We start from the raw sequence: 19,531 nt of genomic DNA on the forward strand, positions 1-19,531 counted from the left end.
ATGCTTGCGCTAATGAAATAATTAACACCCATATGGCTTCTTTGCTTTGCTATATTTTTTTTTTTTCAGAATTGTCGCCCTTTTTTTGTTTATAGCGCAAAAAAATAAAAAATCGCACAGGTGATCAAATACCACTAAAAGAAAGCCCTATTTGTGGGGAAAAAAGGACATCAATTGTATTTAGGTACAGCGTCGCACAACCACGCAATTTTTCGTTAAATTAACACAGTGCCGAATCGCAGAAAATGGCCTGGTCATTAAGGGGGTAAAACTTTCCGGTCCAGAAGTGGTTAATAAGGACTCCAGTCCATTCGGTTCAACCTGTGGGTGTGGGTTTATAAGTGCATGTGTGTGTTTATGTCAATACCACTTCCTACATCTCTGTATAGTGTATTTGATTAGATGCTTATCTAAGAGTTTTTTTAAATTGTCAGGACTCCCAACTGACACCACCAACTGTGGAAGGGGGTTCCACATTCTTACCGCTCTGACAGTAAAGAACCCCCAAAAGGGGAAGCTCCGCTGCCACATTTGGCACCTTTTGGGGGGGGGGGGGAACGAGTATCTGTTTTTGACAGGTACCCTTCCCCACTTCCGGGAGACGGCCCCCTCCATGAGCCAATGTGCAGCGCGCTTCACACATGCGCAGTAGGGACCCGCCCGTGAAGCCGGAATGCTTCACTGCCGGGTTCCCCTACCGGCAATGGCGGCGGCAGCACCTGACAGGTAAGGGTCCTAATATTAAAAGTCAGCAGCTTCAGTATGTGTAGCTGCTGACTTTTCATTTTTGGAGGTGGGGAGGCGCAACTCCGCTTTAAGCTGGTTATCATCCAACTACATTTAGTGGCCATGTGTTCTCTTAGGGGCGACCTGAAACTGGATAATTTCCCCCCTATGCTAGAATCACCATTAAGATATTGGTAAATCCAAACACATTTTATTTGTTGAATCTTGATGACACATGGTTTTCCAAAATGTGGTTTCAATATCTATGCACTTTGAATACTTGTTATCTGTTACGTGTTTTATATTTCATCACCATGTTGTAATTTATGTTTTACATTAATCTCGAATAAAGCTTTTTATTGTGGAAAAAAAAAAAAATCCAGGGCCGGGACAAGGGGTGGGCAGAAGGGACGCCTTACCTGGGCACTGTGGTATCAGGTGAGGTTGGGGGGCACCACAAAGAGATAGGAGCCAGGGGGGTTTGTGTTGGAAGGGGGAATATTTGGGGCCACAGGGGGTAAGTATTGTTCTAGGAGGGAAAATTTAGGGGGGGGGGTGCTAAGAGTGGTGATTTAGGGGGATTTGAGTTGGGAGGGGGATGGGGGAAGAAGATTTGTGCTAGGTGGGGGTTATTAGAGGGTAATTTTTGCTGAGGGGGTTGAAGTAGGGGGGTGATCTATACTAATAAGGGAAATTTTAGGGGTAGAGGATTTGTGCTAGGAGGGGTGAATTTTATTAGGGGGGAGGGCATTTGAGCTTGGGGGGGGAGGGGGGGCAAATATTTGTGCTGAAATAAGGGATTTCAGCAGGGGGGTTGATTTGTACTTGCAGGAGGGGGAATTTATGCTTAGGGGGTGAGCATGCAAATTAGTGCTCAGTTTTTGTGGGGAGATTTTTGCTGACACAACGCCTATACATCTTGAAGGGGGGGGGGGGGTGGGCACAGTTTGGCATGTTCGCCCTGGGCTCTAGATGATCTTGTCCCAGCTCTGGGTAAATCGCTATCACATCTCCTCTTAGGAGTCTCTTCTATGGAAGAATATGTTTAATGCTTGTAATCATTCCTCATAACTGAAGGTACTCATTAGCTTTGTTGCCCTTTTTCTGGACTCTCTCCAGTTCCAGCACATCCTTCCTGAGGACCGGTGGTGACCAGAACTGGCCGGCATACTCAAGATGTGGCGGAACCAGAGTTTTATTAAGTGGCCGGATTATAGTTTTACCTCTGGAGTAAATCTTGTTTTTAATGCATGCTAATAGTCTGCTAGCTTTGCTTGCCGCCGCTTGGCATTGCATTCTATTGCTGAGCCTTTGATCTTCTAGGACAGATTGTTTTCCATTCTGGATTCCCCCCAAGGTTCTCTCCCTAGTGTGTAATTTGCATTCATAGTTTAAGCCCCAAGTACATTTTTTTTTATTTTCCAAACCTCATTTGCCATGTAGTTGTCTATCTGTTTATTTTATTGATTGTCTATCTGTTTATTTTATTGAGGTCTTCTTGTAAAATTTCTGTATCTTGCTGTGAAGTTATTACCCTGCTTAACTTTGTATCATCAGCAAACACTGAGATTGAACTATTTATATCAACCTCTATATCATTTATGTACAAATAAACCAAAATATTCAGCGCTGCTATATCATGAATTCACAAATTAATTATTATATCCTAGAAATGTGCAAATAAATAGCAATAATCGCATGCACAGCAATAGTGTTAACCGCTTGCCGACCGCCGCAAGTACATATACTGCGGCGGTCAGCCCCGTGCAGGCAAAGTGACGTAGGGGTAAGTCACTAGCCTGTGAGGCTCTAGGGGGCCAGCGCGCGCCGCCGGAGGCGCGCTCCCGCCCCCCGCTCGTTCGCGGACCCCCCGCGTATGACCGGCGGACCCGATGTCCACCGGTCACTCGTGATCATCGGGTGGAGAGGGAGAAAGGCAGGCGGCTAATGTAAACAAAGCTGCCTGTCATTCTCCCCTGTGTAAGAACAGAGATCATACGGTCCTGCTATGCAGGATCGTATTTCTCTGTAGTTACACAAACAGCCACATCCCTGCACAGTTAGAAGCACACCCCTAGGGACACACTTAACCGCTCCTTCTCCAATAAAGTTAACCCCTTCCCTGCCAGTGTCATTTTTACAGTAACAGTGCATATTTTTAGCACTGATTACTGTAGTAAAGTCACTGGTACTCCCAAAAGTGTCAAATGTCAGTCAAGGGTCCGATCTGTCCGCCGCAATGTCGCAGTCCCGCAAAAAAAATCGCAGATCACCGCCATTACTCGTAAAAAAAAAAAAAAATGACAAAAATCTTTCCCTTAGTTAGTAAACGCAATAAAAAAACTGTTTTCTATCAGTTCATCATGGTGCTTACTTCTGCTCTTTTTTGTCGAATTACAATGAATGTGTGTGGCTCCGCCCGCCGTTCTATTATGGGGGCATATAGGCGTGGAGTCACGTCTGACAATCACGCCCCTGATGACGTCAAATGTGTGACGAAACCGGTCGGGTGAGTCAGACGTGACGCTACCACGCCCCCAACAGCCGACTCCTACGATCTGCCATGTTCAAGGAGATGTTTGCTCTCTTCTAACCCTGGCATTTTGTTTCCAACGCTTGTGATACTCATCTGAAATGTGAGTTTGATACTTTTTAGCTTAATAAATGGATTGTTTTTTTATGGAATTACGCTATGTCCCTGTCATAATTTTTTTACACATGTTATATGGATATTTGATCTGAGTTGTCTGGTGAGGTGACATCCTGTGGTCGTTTTTGGTATTACCATCCAAAGCTCATATAGGTCTACTCATTAATTTGAGTGACCCACTTGTTCTGGTAAGCTGCCAACCTATTTATTTATATTCTGTGGTGACCTGCACATGGGTGTTTTTTTATCTCCAACATTCCTGGTTCATGTGACAACTATACCTACATGCTGGGACTTGTGGCTCCTTGAATCTCTCATCCAATATATTTCACATTATTATTGAGGATTTTGTTTGGACACAGCCTTGTTTCCCTTTCTTCATTGCATGGACGTTTTGCTATACATTTTGGACACTAAATATGATGTATTGTTTTCAGTGGCGGCTGGTGCTCAAAATTTTTTTTTTGGGGGGGGGGCGCAAAAAGAAAAATGTAATAGGTATTGCTTCGCAGCAAAAAACGCAGTAAAAAATTGCGTGACCTTGAGGTCAGGGTACAGGCATGGCACAGGTGATGGTATAGGCATGGCACAGGTCATGGTACAGGCATGGCACAGATGATGGTATAGGCATGGCACAGATGATGGTATAGGCATGGCAAAGGTGATGGTATAGGCATGGCACAGGTGATGGTACAGGAGATGGTAAAGGCATGGCACAGGTCTTGGCACAGGTGATGGTACAGGCATGGCACAGATGATGGTATAGGCATGGCACAGGTCATGGTACAGGCATGTCACAGGTCATGGTAAGGGCATGGCACAGGTGATGGTACAGGCATGTCACAGGTGATGGTATAGGCATGTCACAGGTCATGGTAAGGGCATGTCACAGATCATGGCACAGGTCATGACACAGGCATGGCACATGTCATGGTACAAGCATGTCACAGGTCATGGTAAGGGCATGGCACAGGTCATGTCACAGGCATGTCACAGGTCATGGCACAGGCATGTCATAGGTCATGTCACAGGCATGTCACAGGTCATGGTACAGGCATGTCACAGGTCATGGTACATGCATGTCACAGGTCATGTCACAGGTCATGTCACAGGCATGTCACAGGTCATGTCACAGGTCATGTCACAGGCATGTCACAGGTCATGGCACAGGTCATGTCACAGGTCATGTCACAGGTCATGTCACAGGTCATGTCACAGGCATGTCATAGGTCATGTCACAGGCATGTCACAGGTCATGGCACAGGTCATGTCACAGGTCATGTCACAGGCATGTCACAGGCATGTCACAGGCATGTCATAGGTCATGTCACAGGTCATGGCACAGGTCATGTCACAGGTCACGTCACAGGCATGTCACGGGTCATGTCACGGGTCATGTCACAGGCATGTCACAGGTCATGTCACAGGCATGTCACAGGTCATGTCACAGGTCATGTCACAGGCCATGTCACAGGCCATGTCACAGGTCAGGTCACAGTCATGTCACAGGCCAAGTCACAGTCATGTCACAGTCATGTCACAGGGCATGTCACAGGCATGTCACAGGTCATGTCAAAGGTCAGGTTACAGTCATGTCACAAGTCATGTCACAGGTCAGGTTACAGGTCAGGTCACACTGTCATCGTGCTGCAGTGGCTTCAATCACTTACCTGCTCTCCTGGGCTGGCTCGCTGACTCGACCGTGACACTGGCGCTGCTCCTCTCTCTCCTCTCCTCCTCTTCGTTCTTCTGACGACGGGCTGAAGGACACTTTATATATATTTCTTGTATTTATTGATTGCATATTTGAATGATTCGGTTATTGATTCACCACAGCACAAGGACTTTTTTGGACTTTATTAACACTATTTCTGTTCATGCGATTATTGTTATTTATTTGCACATTTGTATTGTTGCACATTTCTAGGATATATTAATTCATTTGTGAATTCATGATATAGCAGCGCTGAATATTTTGGTTTATTTATTACACTAAAGGCACTAGCACTTTATTTTTCAGCGGCAGCTATAATTTAATATATTATTTATTTACCATAAGCGCGAGGACAGTCATATTTTTACGATCATTTATGTACAAGTTAAAAAGAATTGGTCCAGGCACAAGGCCTTAGGGTACACCACTCACAACTCCAGACCATTCTAGGTAGACACTATTCATCAACACCCTTTGGATGAGCCCCTGTAACCATTTTCCTATCCAGGAACATACATTATTATCCATGATAACAGGCCTCAGTTTGGAAATGAGGCGTTTATGGGGAACTATATCAAATGCTTTTGAAAAATCCATATAAAACACGTCCACAGAAGCCTCCTTCTATCCAGATGGCAGCTCACTTCCTCATAGAATGTTAACAGGTTGGTCTGACAAGAATGATCTTTCATAAATCCATGCTGATTACCGTTTTCATACTGTTTTTATTATAGCACATGCCATTTTATTTGTTCCAGCACACTACAACACATGGATGATTTGACAGATGGCTTTATGGTGCAATAAAAGGCAGGTCCATTGTGGTGGCAAAAAGGTTATATTTAAAATGAAAGGCACCGCTATGCACCACACTGCAGTTTACATGTGTAGCACTACTCCCAAGGGAGCTTCTGAGTGTGGGTTCCCCTGGGTTACCATTAGCAACAGTAGTACATTTAAGCATGTTTCCAAGTGTGATTACCTCAGACAAGGACCAGTCCAGTTTCTTTGGGTTTTTCAGGGTTTATTGAGAACTTGGACAGGAGAAGGGATAAGTGGGATACTCCAACAACTTAACCAGGGGCGTAACTACAGGGGTTGCAGGGGTTGCAACTGCAACCGGGCCCAATGCTCCAGGGGGCCTGTGTGGCTCCCCTGTACACCTGGATAGGAGGGGTGACGGGGGCAGCATATAGAGAAATCACTGTCCTCCTTTTTCTTCCTGTAGCTGCAGGAGGCAAATGAAGGAGATTGGTTCCTCTGTATGCTGCCCCCACTCCTATCTAGTTCACTTGTGTTCTGCTGTCTCTGGGCCCCTGTGTGCTCCCCTGGCCAGGGGCCCATGGGGCCCTTCATGGTTTCTTGCACCAGGGCCCTGAAGGTTCTAGTTATGCCTCTGAACTGAACTATGCACAAAATAGGCAGGGACTATACAGAACTGCTGATTGACGCTGGTTAACGCCGACTGATGCTGGTCATGGCTAGGCCACTTACTTTAACTTCATCTTTGACTGTGAAAAGTCCTTTAAAGCGGAGTTTCGGGCACAGAAGTAATTTTTTACTAAACATACCCACGGGACAGTCAGGGCTAGCACATTCCACAATGGATAGCCTCTGATCTGTCCGGGTTCGCACTTACCTTTTAGAAGAAATACTTACTTATAAAATTTCTTCCACAGCGTTTCCATCTCTCTTGTGGGCAGCTGAAGCCGGCTCGGTCCTCTTCTGTGTCTTCTTCCGCGTCTTCTTGTCCCAGAATGCGCCTGCACCGGCCCCTCTCGTCACTTCCGGTGCGGCGTCGCCCGGAAATGATGAGCGGGGCCGGTGCCGTCGCATTGATTCCTGGGAGCTATGACGTTCAGCTCCCAGGAATCATAGCGAGACAGGAAGTGACGGGGTGAGCCGCGGCTCCGAGGGAGGAAGTACTCTGAGGTGAGTATCTTCGATCTTCAATTACAAGGTAAGTAAACAAAAAAAAAAAATAACTATCCAATTCCTTTGCAGGTGAGGTGTACCTAGCGGAGGGGCACAAAAAAAAATATAGTTTTTGTGCCCGGAACTCCGCTTTAAGCTCCCTAAGGTACTCCTTCCTGAGGTAGCTGACTTGTAGTGCAGATTGTACTGCTGAGACACTTCAGGGCCCTTCCTGGCGCCCTCTTTACTCCCTATTCTTCAGGGCTTCACAACTGGGCACCCCCTTTACTGCAACATCCTGGGTTAGCTGGCTCTCTGATCCCCTTGACCTTTCTGGAGTGGCCCCCCTCTCTTAGGCAGACCCCTGGGCAGATCTTGAGTACTCACGACACTGTTTTTCCTAAAGATCTCTGCCCAGCAGCTTCACTCGGTCAGCACACACTGGATGCTCTGCAGCACAGCTCAACCCCTGGTCCCTAAACCGACTGCCTGGACCACCTTCCTCACTTCAGCAGGAGGAGAGACAGCCGTCACCCCCTCCTGGGACATTGCTCCCGCCAAAAGACATCCTGTCACATGCTTCCTTAGGATTTATTCCCAATCCCAGGATGCATTGCAGCAATGCCCACCCACTGGGACAGTCATTAACCCTGGTGCGCTATTGGCTGGATTTCCTCCACTGTCCAACAAGATCCCTCATTAGATACAGTGGTGAGACTCCCCAGACTCAACAGACCACACCTGGAAGCATGTGACAGGCTAACTAACAAATCAGGCCCTCCTGATAAGCAGAACAGGGCCAAATATATGCTTTACCTAGCACCTACCTAGGAGGGTGCTACACATGTTAATATGTGTTGCTGTCACCAACTGGAGCTCAAGGTTGCCTTTTTAATTGTAAAAGGTGGAGCTTTTCTGAAAAACAATACTGTTGCTGTATACTGTGACATTTTAATTTATTCACGCAGTCTTGAAAAGATACTGGGAGGTCCAATTTAAGTGGTAGAAGGCTACTTATAGTCCTGTTTTGAGATGCAAGGTTGTGGAAAATTAGTTTTCCCTAAAAATAATCATTCTTGTTATAGGAATAATTGTAGCCATTAGTCTGAAATCACTCAGCTGTCTCATCACAGAAGTGAGCTTATTTTGGATGCATTTGGGGGGGAATCTTATATTTTAGGGATGACCATACATGACTGCACCAAGATAAGATGGGTATTTTTGGGGTTACTAATAAATATTTTTATCATATATTTAATCAGAGATGTATAGTAACTAAGTAGAACTACTTCACTATTGTACTTAAGTACCGAAAGACAGTATCTGTACTTTCCTGGAGTAGAATTTTTTTCTCCTACTTCCACTTTTACTTCACTACATTTTTTCAATGATTTCAATACTTCTACTCCGATATTTTTTTTGTGCTGCATAGTTACTCGTTACTATTATAAAAATTACCACTGCCAGAACAGTAGATGGCAGGTTTCATGAAGCTCAAAACATGTGTATGATCAGCGCATACGAAAATAAATGCTACTGTATGTATAAATAAAAGCTACATTTGAAATAATAAAAAACAATATGATGTTCAAACTTTTGACTTCTTTCTTTAATAACTACATAACACAGTACTTGTACTTTTACTTTCAGTACTTGATTCGCTTTTTTTTTTTCAAAACTACTGGTACTTTTACTTTCAGTACTTGAGTAGCAAAATCTAAAAAAAAACTACTTGCAATACTTAAGTACAAAAAATGTTGAATACTTTAGTACTTCTACTCAAGTCACTTTTTGATCCAGCACTTCCACTTCTACTCAAGTATGGGTTTCGAGTACTTTATACAACTCTGTATTTAATAAGTAGATTCTGGTGAAGAACGTAAGTTGTGTAGAAGACAATATTAGCTGTGATTGACCAGAAACTTGGGAGCTGGTTGGATGAACATTGGGTATTCATATATAAAGACAGAGAACCTAAGAAGATGGTAGCCAAGAATGAGCATCATTCTGCACATGCCATTTGCTGCTGAAAAAGGAAGATTTTAGTTTCCTTACGCTTGATTTACACTCACTCCATGAGGTTTGCCAGACATGTTACATTCGATTTACACTCACTCCATGAGGTTTGCCAGACATGTTACATTCTTTCTAGATTCTCTCTCACAGTCAAGGATATTCTCAAATGCCTTAGAGATTTATGGCGCGTTTCCACTGAGCTTTCTGGTACGGTTTGGTTCGGTATGGTACGCTATTTATGCCGTTTCCATTATGAATGGTACCCTAATTCCGAACCGTACCGTACCACTTTTTGGTACCCTTTCGTTGGGGTACCAAGCACATTAGACCCGTACCAACTGGGTGGAGCTACACTCTGCAGAACTTTGATTGGTTGACAGAGAATCGTCTATCACAGCTTTCCTGCTGTGATCAGCTACACCACGCCTATCATGAAAAGGGTACTATTGGCAGTGGAAAAGCAATGTGTACCGTACCGAACCGTACCGTACTGAACCAAACTGTACCGTACTGAACCGAACCGTACCGTACCACTCAGTGGAAACGAGGCATTAGATATTGAAGAGATCTACCTAACCTCAGATGGATCTTGCTATCCAGTGGTTGCCCTTACATCAGTGGCCAAAGGTGGTTTGGACCAATCATGTTAGAGGGGCTGTATTGGCAGACTCTTCTAAAGAGGATACAGTGGTGGCTTATTGCACGTTCTTGTGTGCCACAACAATGTTCTGGTCCATGACAGCCAAATGGGTGCTCTGGCTCAAGCTGTGGGTGGAGGATTCATCCTCAAAGCAATGGTGATGGGAAATACCCTTTCAAGGCTGCTCCTTATTGAATGACAAGCTGGAGACTATCAGTATGGCTATTAGGGGAAATCTTCGATGATTCTACAGGACTGAAGACTTCCTAAAAAGCAACATAACTCTAGGCCAGAAGACATTGACCAGAAAGAGCTGTAAAAATCTTATATACAGTACCTGGAAAGGCATTCCAGTGAAAATCTTTCTAAGGCTACCACCTCTGCTGGTCCTGAATCCACCAAGTGTATTTGAAGGGATGGCTGTCCAGGCCTGCAAGGTCAGGCAAGACTTGCAGGTTTCAGGCAAGTCTGGATAGGGAACATTTCAGAAATGTGGGTACTTTTAAACTATTTCCTAGAGGCATTCATGGGAATTCAATAAAATGGAACATGGAATATCCACTATTACCTCGATGATCTGTTACATCTGTCTCATTCCAAAACATCTATTCATGTCCAGAAAGTAACCATTTGCAGCCTGACCAACATCGGCTTGATAGTCAACCTTAGGTCATCCTTAAAATCTGGTCTACCTCAGAGCTAGACTGAACAACGAGCTAAACACATTGGGTTGCTTTACAAGAACTGGAGAGTGTAAAATCTGGTGCAGCTCTGCATAGTAACCAGTCAGCTTCCAATTTTTTTCATTAAAGTGTAATTGAACAAGCTGAAGTTAGAAGATGATTACAGTTGCACCAGATTTTGCACTCTCCAGTTGTAGTAAATCATCCCCAATTTCTCTTCCATGAGAAAAGTTTTCAGTAGTCAAGTCTAAGTGTGATTAACTCTAAGCTCTCATCTAAAATTGCTGCAGTGCCTCAGAATTATAGGCATGATGGCTTTGTCTATCCCCATGGGCCCAAATGGGCCCAGTGGCAAAGTTGTCCCTTTCAGACAAGTGTTATGACTTTTATTCTTTCAATTGTAAAGAAAATTGTAAAAGAAAAACTAAAGGTCTAAAAGTTACCTAATTTTTCTATTTCAGGAAAACCGTTTAATCCGCTACTGATCATTGCCAGCGCTGTTGGGAATATTATCAGTTCGGTGCTGTTTGGAGAACATTTTAATTACGAAGACCCAAAGTTACATGATCTGATGTCTTACACCTCCCGACACGTTAAGAATATTACATCCCCGTTGCACATGGTAGGTTATCATCATTGGTGGATTTGTCTTCCTTCCTTCCTTCCACTAGCACCTCCAATGATGTGGCCACTGGAGGAAACCAGTAGTGCATGTTACTAGGTTCTCTTGAGTGACTTATACTTAGCTTAAAATTTTAGTGCTGTTTTATGTCAATGTTTCCTTCCTGTATTGTATTTTATCAAAATAGTTGAGCATGGCCAACAACAGTGGGGAAAAATTAAGATTTAGGTCTTTACGATACCACAAAAAGTATGAATGTAAAAAATACCACGCGTCGGAACCATCCATTTTCGGACTTCTTTGGAATGAATTGTTGTTCATTTTTGTTCAATGCTATCATGATTTCTATTTATAATCATTGTTTTTAATTATTGATTGTAACCCAAAAAAATTAATTATTTTAATACTAGAACATACTTTCATGATTACGGTACCATTAAAATCCCCATGGCCCCTTCATTCCTTTTTCCCCATCCATAGATGCTTTTCCTTCAGGTTTAGCAGGTATGGTTTCCATGGTATTTAATGTTATGGGATGAAGGTACCTATTTACTATGAATAGTATTGTTTATAGAGGGAGTAGGAGCAATGGACTTTATTGGCACTGACAACCAGACAATTACGTCATAAAAATAGAAATATTTTATTGAGAAATCATTAAAAAACATATATGCGTATGTGTACCACCACAGGTGCAAAACATGAAAAACAAATCAAAAGACAATCACATTCAATTCAAAAGACATAAATTTAAAAAGGCATATATAACCTCAATAACCATGGCCACTAAAACCATCTACATGGACCAAATATACCGTGATGGATCTATATAAACTGGAGGTTGTGGAACAGCCCTGAGGCTATTTCTGATATAGTGGTATAAAGCTTGTGAGCAAGTCCATCGATGGTAGAGATAGGGAGGCTTGGTATTTGTATATTGAATTCGGTCAGAAACAAACTCTACATGTTTCGCGCGGTTAGCGCTTCTTCAGGAGTTTAAATATTAGCTGAACAATTCAATATAGGAATGTTGGTAGCATAGTGCACAAAGGCACTGTTTTCTATTAAAAAGGTGCAAATGCCTGTGTCCGCGAAGCAGACAAAAAGGAGCAGCTGTCCGAAAAATGCCAACAAAAACACACTCCGGACACAACGGAGAGGGGTGTGAATAAAGGAGGCGGGGGGATATTTAGGAACACGGTCCTTGATCCATTCAGGCTATACAGTATAGGTAAGGTCACGAGATATATAGCTGGATATTGTTGTGCATAAATGCAATCACAAACAAGTCCCGGAAAAGGCAATTCAGCATTCCCTCAAAATATATAATAAGATGCAACCACCCCGGATAGCCAGGTAACTTGTATGCGAATATTCTGCTGTATAACAAGGAGACTTTTACTGGTAAGTAAGGCACCAGTTCCTGTAAATGTTATTCAACAGATTCAAATGTATCCGGGGAGAGCGCCGGCTGGAACGGCCGTGACCTCAAAAAGCTCCAGGAGTGCCAATAAAGTCCATTGCTCCTACTCCCTCTATAAACATTTTGACTAGGACGTGGCACGTATTAATCTAAGTGTCCACAGTGTCATCCTGTGTTGACACTATTTCCCTTCTAATACTATGAATAGTAACTTTGAACACAATCGCCCTTTTTCAGTACCCCAGTTTTGTTCATTATTTTAGAATTCTATATGGTGAGGGGTTCAGAAATATCCCTTGTGCTGTTACCGGGACTCCTTGAGGGGCAATATATGGTGCATCTGCCTATTCCAGAAGCATCTTACATATCCTTGTTCTTTTGATATCCATTTGTTTTCAAATTGTAAGTGTTCTTGTACCCGATAAATGATTGATTCATGTTTTTGTTGTGGAGATTTGTGTTAACCCCCTGAAGAAGACTACAAATAGTTGAAACGCATCAGGGTTTCTGCTGATGGTGTATCAACTAATTTTATCAGTGCTGGTTTTGTTTGTTCACGTGTGTGCATTTTCATGCTTCAGAATATGATATTCATGTTTTTTCATTTCTAGTGGTTTTTTAGCAATCTGCTTATTGTTTTAACCAGTTGCCGTCTACCCCCTGCAGTTTTACTGCGGCAAAGTGGCTCGGCTGCACGAACCCACGTAACTGCACTTTGATCGTGCGCGGGGCTGAAGGCGCGCGAGCCCACTGTCCCCGCGATGTGCTGATTCGGTTCAGAACCGATCAGTCATCAAGTCCAGGCCAATGGTTTTTGGCCTGGACCGGGTGATCAGTTCTGACCAATTGCAGAACGTCCTGTGCCTGTGTAATGTAAACACAGGCACAGGAAATGATGCAATCTTCTCTCCTGGAGCCCTTTTTGGTTTAGCGTGAGAGGAGAGAACATCTACTGTGAGTACACAAGCACTACACTGACACCAGTACACATAGTCACATATTTAACCCCTTGATCACCCCCAGTTAACCCCTTCATTGCCCTGTGTCACTATTATAGTGTACAGATCCTTTTTCTGATCACTGTATTAGTGTCACAGATGACATCAGTTAGCGTTAACGTTAGTTATTGTCAATCCAGGACAGCGTCAGATTTCCTGCTGCATATTTAGTAATACATTTTAACCCTTTTATTGACAGTGACACACACACACTAAACACCTCCATTACTAGTATAGTGTCTGAACGGATCAATATCTTTGATCAGATCAGAACTATATTAGCGTCCCCAATAGTTTAGTATAGTGTTCCCAAAATGCAGCATTAGCAAGATCAGCCCCGACACCTGTCAGCACCTGCGTTTAGCCTCTCTGCCCATCCCCCAAGAAGTGCAGTATCAGCAGATTACAGGTACACCAGTGAAGAGGCCTACACGATGGTGAGCATTACCTATGAGAGCGATGGGGAAGCCTCACGGTCAGAATCAGGCTCAGTATTCAAACCTGTAGAGAGCAGTGGCACCCTGACAGATAGCTCTGATGATGAAGTAGTGGTCCCTGCTAAGGTCAGGCATACCCGGCCCCGTTCTTATGCTGCTGAGGTGCAACAATCGCAGGGTTGTCGTTTGCAGCAGAGTGTCAGTACTAGTGCCTCTCAACCTTCTGGTGAACCGGCAAGCACCAGTGGCCTAGTACACCCTGGTTGTAGTCAATCCAGCACTGCAGTAACACTTGGTGACGTGGCGAGTCCCATAAGTGCAGTTCAATCTGGTCCGGTGGTTAGCACAAGTAGTGTCCTGCAGCCACCAATAATTGGAAGACAGGCCCGTAGAGCCTATAGTGTCCTTCCTGATGCGCTTGCCAATCCTGATTGGGAGCCCACAGATTCTGCAGCTCCCGTACTTCCCTCATTCACTGACCAACAAAGGAGGAAACAGCCGATTTTACTTCCCTTGATTTTTATGAGCTGTTTTTCAGGGAAGATCTTTAAAGATCTATTGTGGACCAAAAGCAATTTACTGTATATGCCGATCAATTAATTGTGGCAAATCTAAATTTGACCCTTGCCAGAGAATTTGCATGGAAACGTATTACTGTTTTTGAATTTAAATCCTTTCTGGGCCTATCCCTCCTCATGGGCATTAACTAAAAAGTGTGAGTTGCCGTCATATTGGTCCACTGACCCAATTCATCATATGCCCGTGTTCTCTACTGCCATGGCCAGGACTAGATACGAGCATGCACTTCAGTGACGATGAACTCTGTTGTCCTTGGGGTGACCCTGGATATGACCGGCTCCACAAAGTTCGGCTCCTCGTAAATCACTTCGACCAAAAGTTTGCAGCCTTGTATACCCCCCAACAAGCTGTCTGTGTTGATGAGTCCCTGAATACATTTTCTGGCATCCTTGCCTTCAAACAGTTTCTCCCCAGCAAGCGTGCCAGATATAGGATCAAGATGTATAAGCTCTGTGACAGGGCAACAGGCTATATATGTAGTTTCCAGGTTTACAAGGGAAAAGATAGCCAAGACTACATGGGGAGCAGTGGCAAGATTGTTTATGACTTGGTGTCACCCTTATTCGCAAAGGGGTACCATTTATACGTGGACAATTATTACACAAGTGAAGCCACTATTTAGTCACCTTTTTGATTCTGGAATTGGCGCATGTGGCATCGTGCAACCTAATCACCGGGGCTTCCCCCAACGGCTTGTAGATTCCCAACTTAGACGGGGAGAGAGAGCCTGCTTGAAGTGTAATAAATTGCTTGCAGTGAAGTGGAGGAACACATGGAATGTTTTCGTTCTGTCTTCCATTTAGGCAGATACGACAGTCCAAATTGCAACAGCGACTGGTGTTGTTGGGAAGCCCCTCTGTGTCCACGAATACAACCTTAACATGGGACGGGTGGACTTCAATGATCAAATGATGGCACCGTACTTAACTGCCGTAAGGCAAGACGCTGTTACAAATACTTATTCCAATTGGCTCTGCTGAACACTTGTGTGCTACACAAAGCGTCGGGAAGAAGTGGATACTTCCTAAAATTCCAGGAGGAGATCATTACAGCCCTTCTTTATCTAGAAGGTGCTGTGGCCCAAATTCAAAATGAGAGGCATTTTTCGGATGTCCTCCCTGGTACCCCTACCCAAAGAGCACCCCAAAGAAGATGTCATGTCTGTAGAAAGCGTGGATATAGGCGTGACACCCGCATTTTTTGTCCCTCCTGTCCTGGCCAACCTGGTCTCTGCATCGGGGACTGTTGCCGTTGCTACCACACACTAGTAGAGTATTAGTAAATCCCAGAGATGGCTGGATCACTGGACATGTCCCAGAATGGCTGGATCTCTGGACGTGTCCCAGAACACCTGGATCACTGGACATATGATACCTTGTTTACATAACACAGCAACACACTGTATTTCTCTTATAAAATTGTTGTTAAAGAATTCAATGATATGCTAGCTTTAGAAATTTCGGGCGCAAATTTATGGTATTTTACATTTAATGCTTAGGTTTAGAGTTTAAACTGAGATATATGTAAACCCAAAATTTATTACAAAGCATGGAAATCGCGCATGTATTGCAGACATGTTTAACCATGCATCTTTATTTTGCACCGACATATAGTCAGCTCCATAAATATTGGGACATCTACACAATTCTAATCTTTTTGGCTCTATACACGGCCACAATGGATTTGAAATGAAACAAACAAGATGTGCTTTAACTGCAGACTTTCAGCTTTATTTTGAGGGTATTTACATCCAAATCAGGTGAAAGGTGTAGGAATTACAACAGTTTGTATATGTGCCTCCCACTTTTTAAGGGACCAAAAGTAATGGGACAATTGGCTGCTCAGCTGTTCCATGGCCAGGTGTGTGTTTTTCCCTCATTATCCCATTTACAAGGAGCAGATAAAAGGTCCAGAGTTAATTTCAAATGTTCTATTTGCATTTGGAATCTGTTGCTGTCAACTCTCAATATGAGATCCAAAGAGCTGTCACCATCAGTGAAGCAAGCCATCATTAGGCTGAAAAAAAAACAAAATAAACCTATCAGAGATATAGCAAAAACATTAGGTGTGGCCAAATCAACCGTTTGGAACATCATTAAAAAGAAAGAACGCACCGGTGAGCTCAGCAACACCAAAAGACCCGGAAGACCACGGAATACAACTGTGATGGATGTTCAAAGAATTCTTTCCCTGGTGAAGATAACACCCTTCACAACAGTTGGCCAGATCAAGAACACTCTCCAGGAGGTAGGTGTATGTGTGTCAGATCAAGATCACTCTCCAGGAGGTAGGTGTATGTGTGTCAAAGTCAACAATCAAGAGAAGACTTCACCAGAGTGAATACAGAGGGTTCACCACAAGATGTAAACCATTGGTGAGCCTCAAAAACAGGAAGACCAGATTAGAGTTTGCCAAACAACATCTAAAAAAGCCTTCACAGTTCTGGAACAACATCCTATGGACAGAGGAGACCAAGATCAACTTGTACCAGAGTGATGGGAAGAGAAGAGTATGGAGAAGGAAAGGAACTGCTCATGATCCAAAGCATACCACCTCATCAGTGAAGCATGGTGGTGGTATTGTCATGGCGTGGGCATGTATGGCTGCCAGTGGAACTGGTTCTCTTGTATTTATCGATGATGTGACTGCTGACAAAAGCAGCAGGATGAATTCTGAAGTGTTTCAGGCAATATTATCTACTCATATTCAGCCAAATGCTTCAGAACTCATTGGACGGCGCTTCACAGTGCAGATGGACAATGAGCCGAAGCATACTGCGAAAGCAACCAAAGAGTTTTTTAAGGGAAAGAAGTGGAATGTTATGCAATGGCCAAGTCAATCACCTGACCTGAATCCGATTGAGCATGCATTTCACTTGCTGAAGACAAAACTGAAGGGAAATTGCCCCAAGAGCAAGCAGGAACTGAAGACAGTTGCAGTAGAGGCCTGGCAGAGCATCACCAGGGATGAAACCCAGCGTCTGGTGATGTCTATGCATTCCAGACTTCAGGCTGTAATTGACTGCAAAGGGTTTGCAACCAAGTATTAAAAAGTGAAAGTTTGATTTATGATTGGGATGATGATAATGGGACAGCCATTACTTTTGGTCCCTTAAAAAGTGGGAGGCACATATACAAACTGTTGTAATTCCTACACCGTTCACCTGATTTGGATGTAAATATCCTCAAATAAAAGCTGAAAGTCTGAAGTTAAAGCACATCTTGTTTGTTTCATTTTAAATCCATTGTGGTGGTGTATAGAGCCAAAAAGATTAGAATTGTGTCCCAATATTTATGGACCTGACTTTACATTGTAATTGTATAATTGTTTTCTCCTGTTTTTTCATTGGTCAGCTCTGCAATGTCACCCCGTTCCTGCTCAAGCTACCATTAGTACAAAAGTTTGCCTTTAAGGAATACTCCTACCTGCAGAACTTTGTGCTAGATTACATCAAGGAGCACAAACGCACCCTGAAGCCTGAGGCCCCCCGAGATTTGATTGATTATTTCCTGCTGAAGATGAAGGAGGTATGTACACTCAGCCGCCTCTTACAAAGTATCTTTGATAAGAATTGTCTGTATCAACATAAACTAACCAATCAGAAACAGAACTGATTTGGAGAATGGCCATGTGAATGTAATGGGTTGTAGTACAGAGGATGAGATCTCAGGGTTTGCTGTGAATGGTTCTGTATGGTGCTATATATATATATATATATATATATATATACACACCATATATACCCATTCTGCCAGATATACCAGTGCATAGTTGCCAACATTTGAAAAAAATTTAAATTTCCAGGGACACTTTGCAGCACAGCTATCAATTACTTGCCACACCCACTTCCCTGATGCTCCGCCCACTCTGCATAATTTATCTGCACCTACTTATCAGATTATAGGGCCTACTACTACTACTAAGAGAGAATTACAGGAGATTGAAAAGGGAATTTCAAACTTAAGGCCAAAGTAGCAGAGTTGGAATAATTCTCCCATTCAGCTGCACTACTTCTGCCTAAAGTTTAAAATTCTCATCACAATTCCCTGCAATTCTAAAGTGTGAAATGTGCTCAGGTGTGACCATAGAAAAAATTTAATATGGAAATATAAATAAAGTGCAAGGTGTAAATAAGTACGATTACACTATCTGTTATAATTAGGTTTTATCGTACTTATTTACACCTTGCACTTTATTTATATTTACATATTACATTTTTTTGTATGGTCACACCTGAGCACCTTTGACACTTTATTCACATGTCATGTTACCAGATATTTTTTCAAGGCGCTGCAGAGAATGAGTGCCTTTGATTTAAAAATGGCGCCAGCCGGCGCCATTATGTAACTGCGCATGCGCCCACCCGGCCGAGCTTGTACGAGCTTTCCCGAGCCCGGCAGGTGTCGGAACAGCACATGTGCTGTTACGATGTTGGCCCGCAACCATTGTTTTTACTGGCACCGGCTGCCCGTAATGGGCATTTATGGGCAGCCCGATTTACGGGCGCTTGCCGGGACAATGTAAATTACCCCGGGACAGGCTCCTGTTTGCAGGGACTGTCCTGGCAAAAACGGGACAGTTGGCAAGTATGCCAGTGTTATATAAATGTATATATAATGTGAAAAATAAATAGCTTGTAAATCTATCTGGTTGATTTACTAAGACTTGAGAGTGCAAAATCTAGTGCAGCTGTGCATGGTAGCCAATCAGCTTCTTAAAGCGGTAGTATACTTAACCGCTTGCCGTCACTAACGTCATTAACGTCACTAGCCTGGGAGGGTCTGGGGAGCGAGCGCGCGCCCGCGGAGGCGCGCTCCCGCTCCCGCGCAGTCACGGGCCCCCCCGCGCGTGTGACTGGCGGACCCGATGTCCGCCGGTCACTCGGCGTTCGTCGGGGGAGAGGGAGAAAGTCAGGCGGCTTGTGTAAACAAGCCACCTGTCATTCTCCTCGGTGTAAAAACACTGATCACACGGATCTACTATGTAGATCCGTTGATCAGTGTCCTTACAGCTCAAGCCACAGCCAATCACAGTAGAAAGCACGCCCCTAGGGACACACACAGCCCCTCCCTCCCAAATAAAGTTAACCCCTTCACTACCAGTGTATTTTTACAGTAACAGTGCATATG

The 19,531-nt window shown here is 43.7% G+C and overlaps 1 protein-coding gene across 1 annotated transcript in view; it reads left to right on the forward strand.

Annotated features, from left to right (window-relative positions):
• Positions 1 to 19,531, forward strand: part of LOC309555534 (cytochrome P450 2C29-like) — a 73,374-nt gene that overhangs the window by 34,147 nt on the left and 19,696 nt on the right. Inside the window, exons 4-5 of the mRNA XM_082257601.1 lie at positions 10,805 to 10,965; positions 17,756 to 17,929. Coding sequence (XP_082113727.1) covers positions 10,805 to 10,965; positions 17,756 to 17,929 — 335 coding nt within the window. The remainder of the gene's footprint in view (positions 1 to 10,804; positions 10,966 to 17,755; positions 17,930 to 19,531) is intronic.

The sequence above is a fragment of the Pelophylax lessonae genome, assembly GCF_965119305.1.
Source record: "Pelophylax lessonae genome assembly, chromosome: 5".
In the NCBI taxonomy this organism is placed as follows: Eukaryota; Metazoa; Chordata; class Amphibia; order Anura; family Ranidae; genus Pelophylax; species Pelophylax lessonae.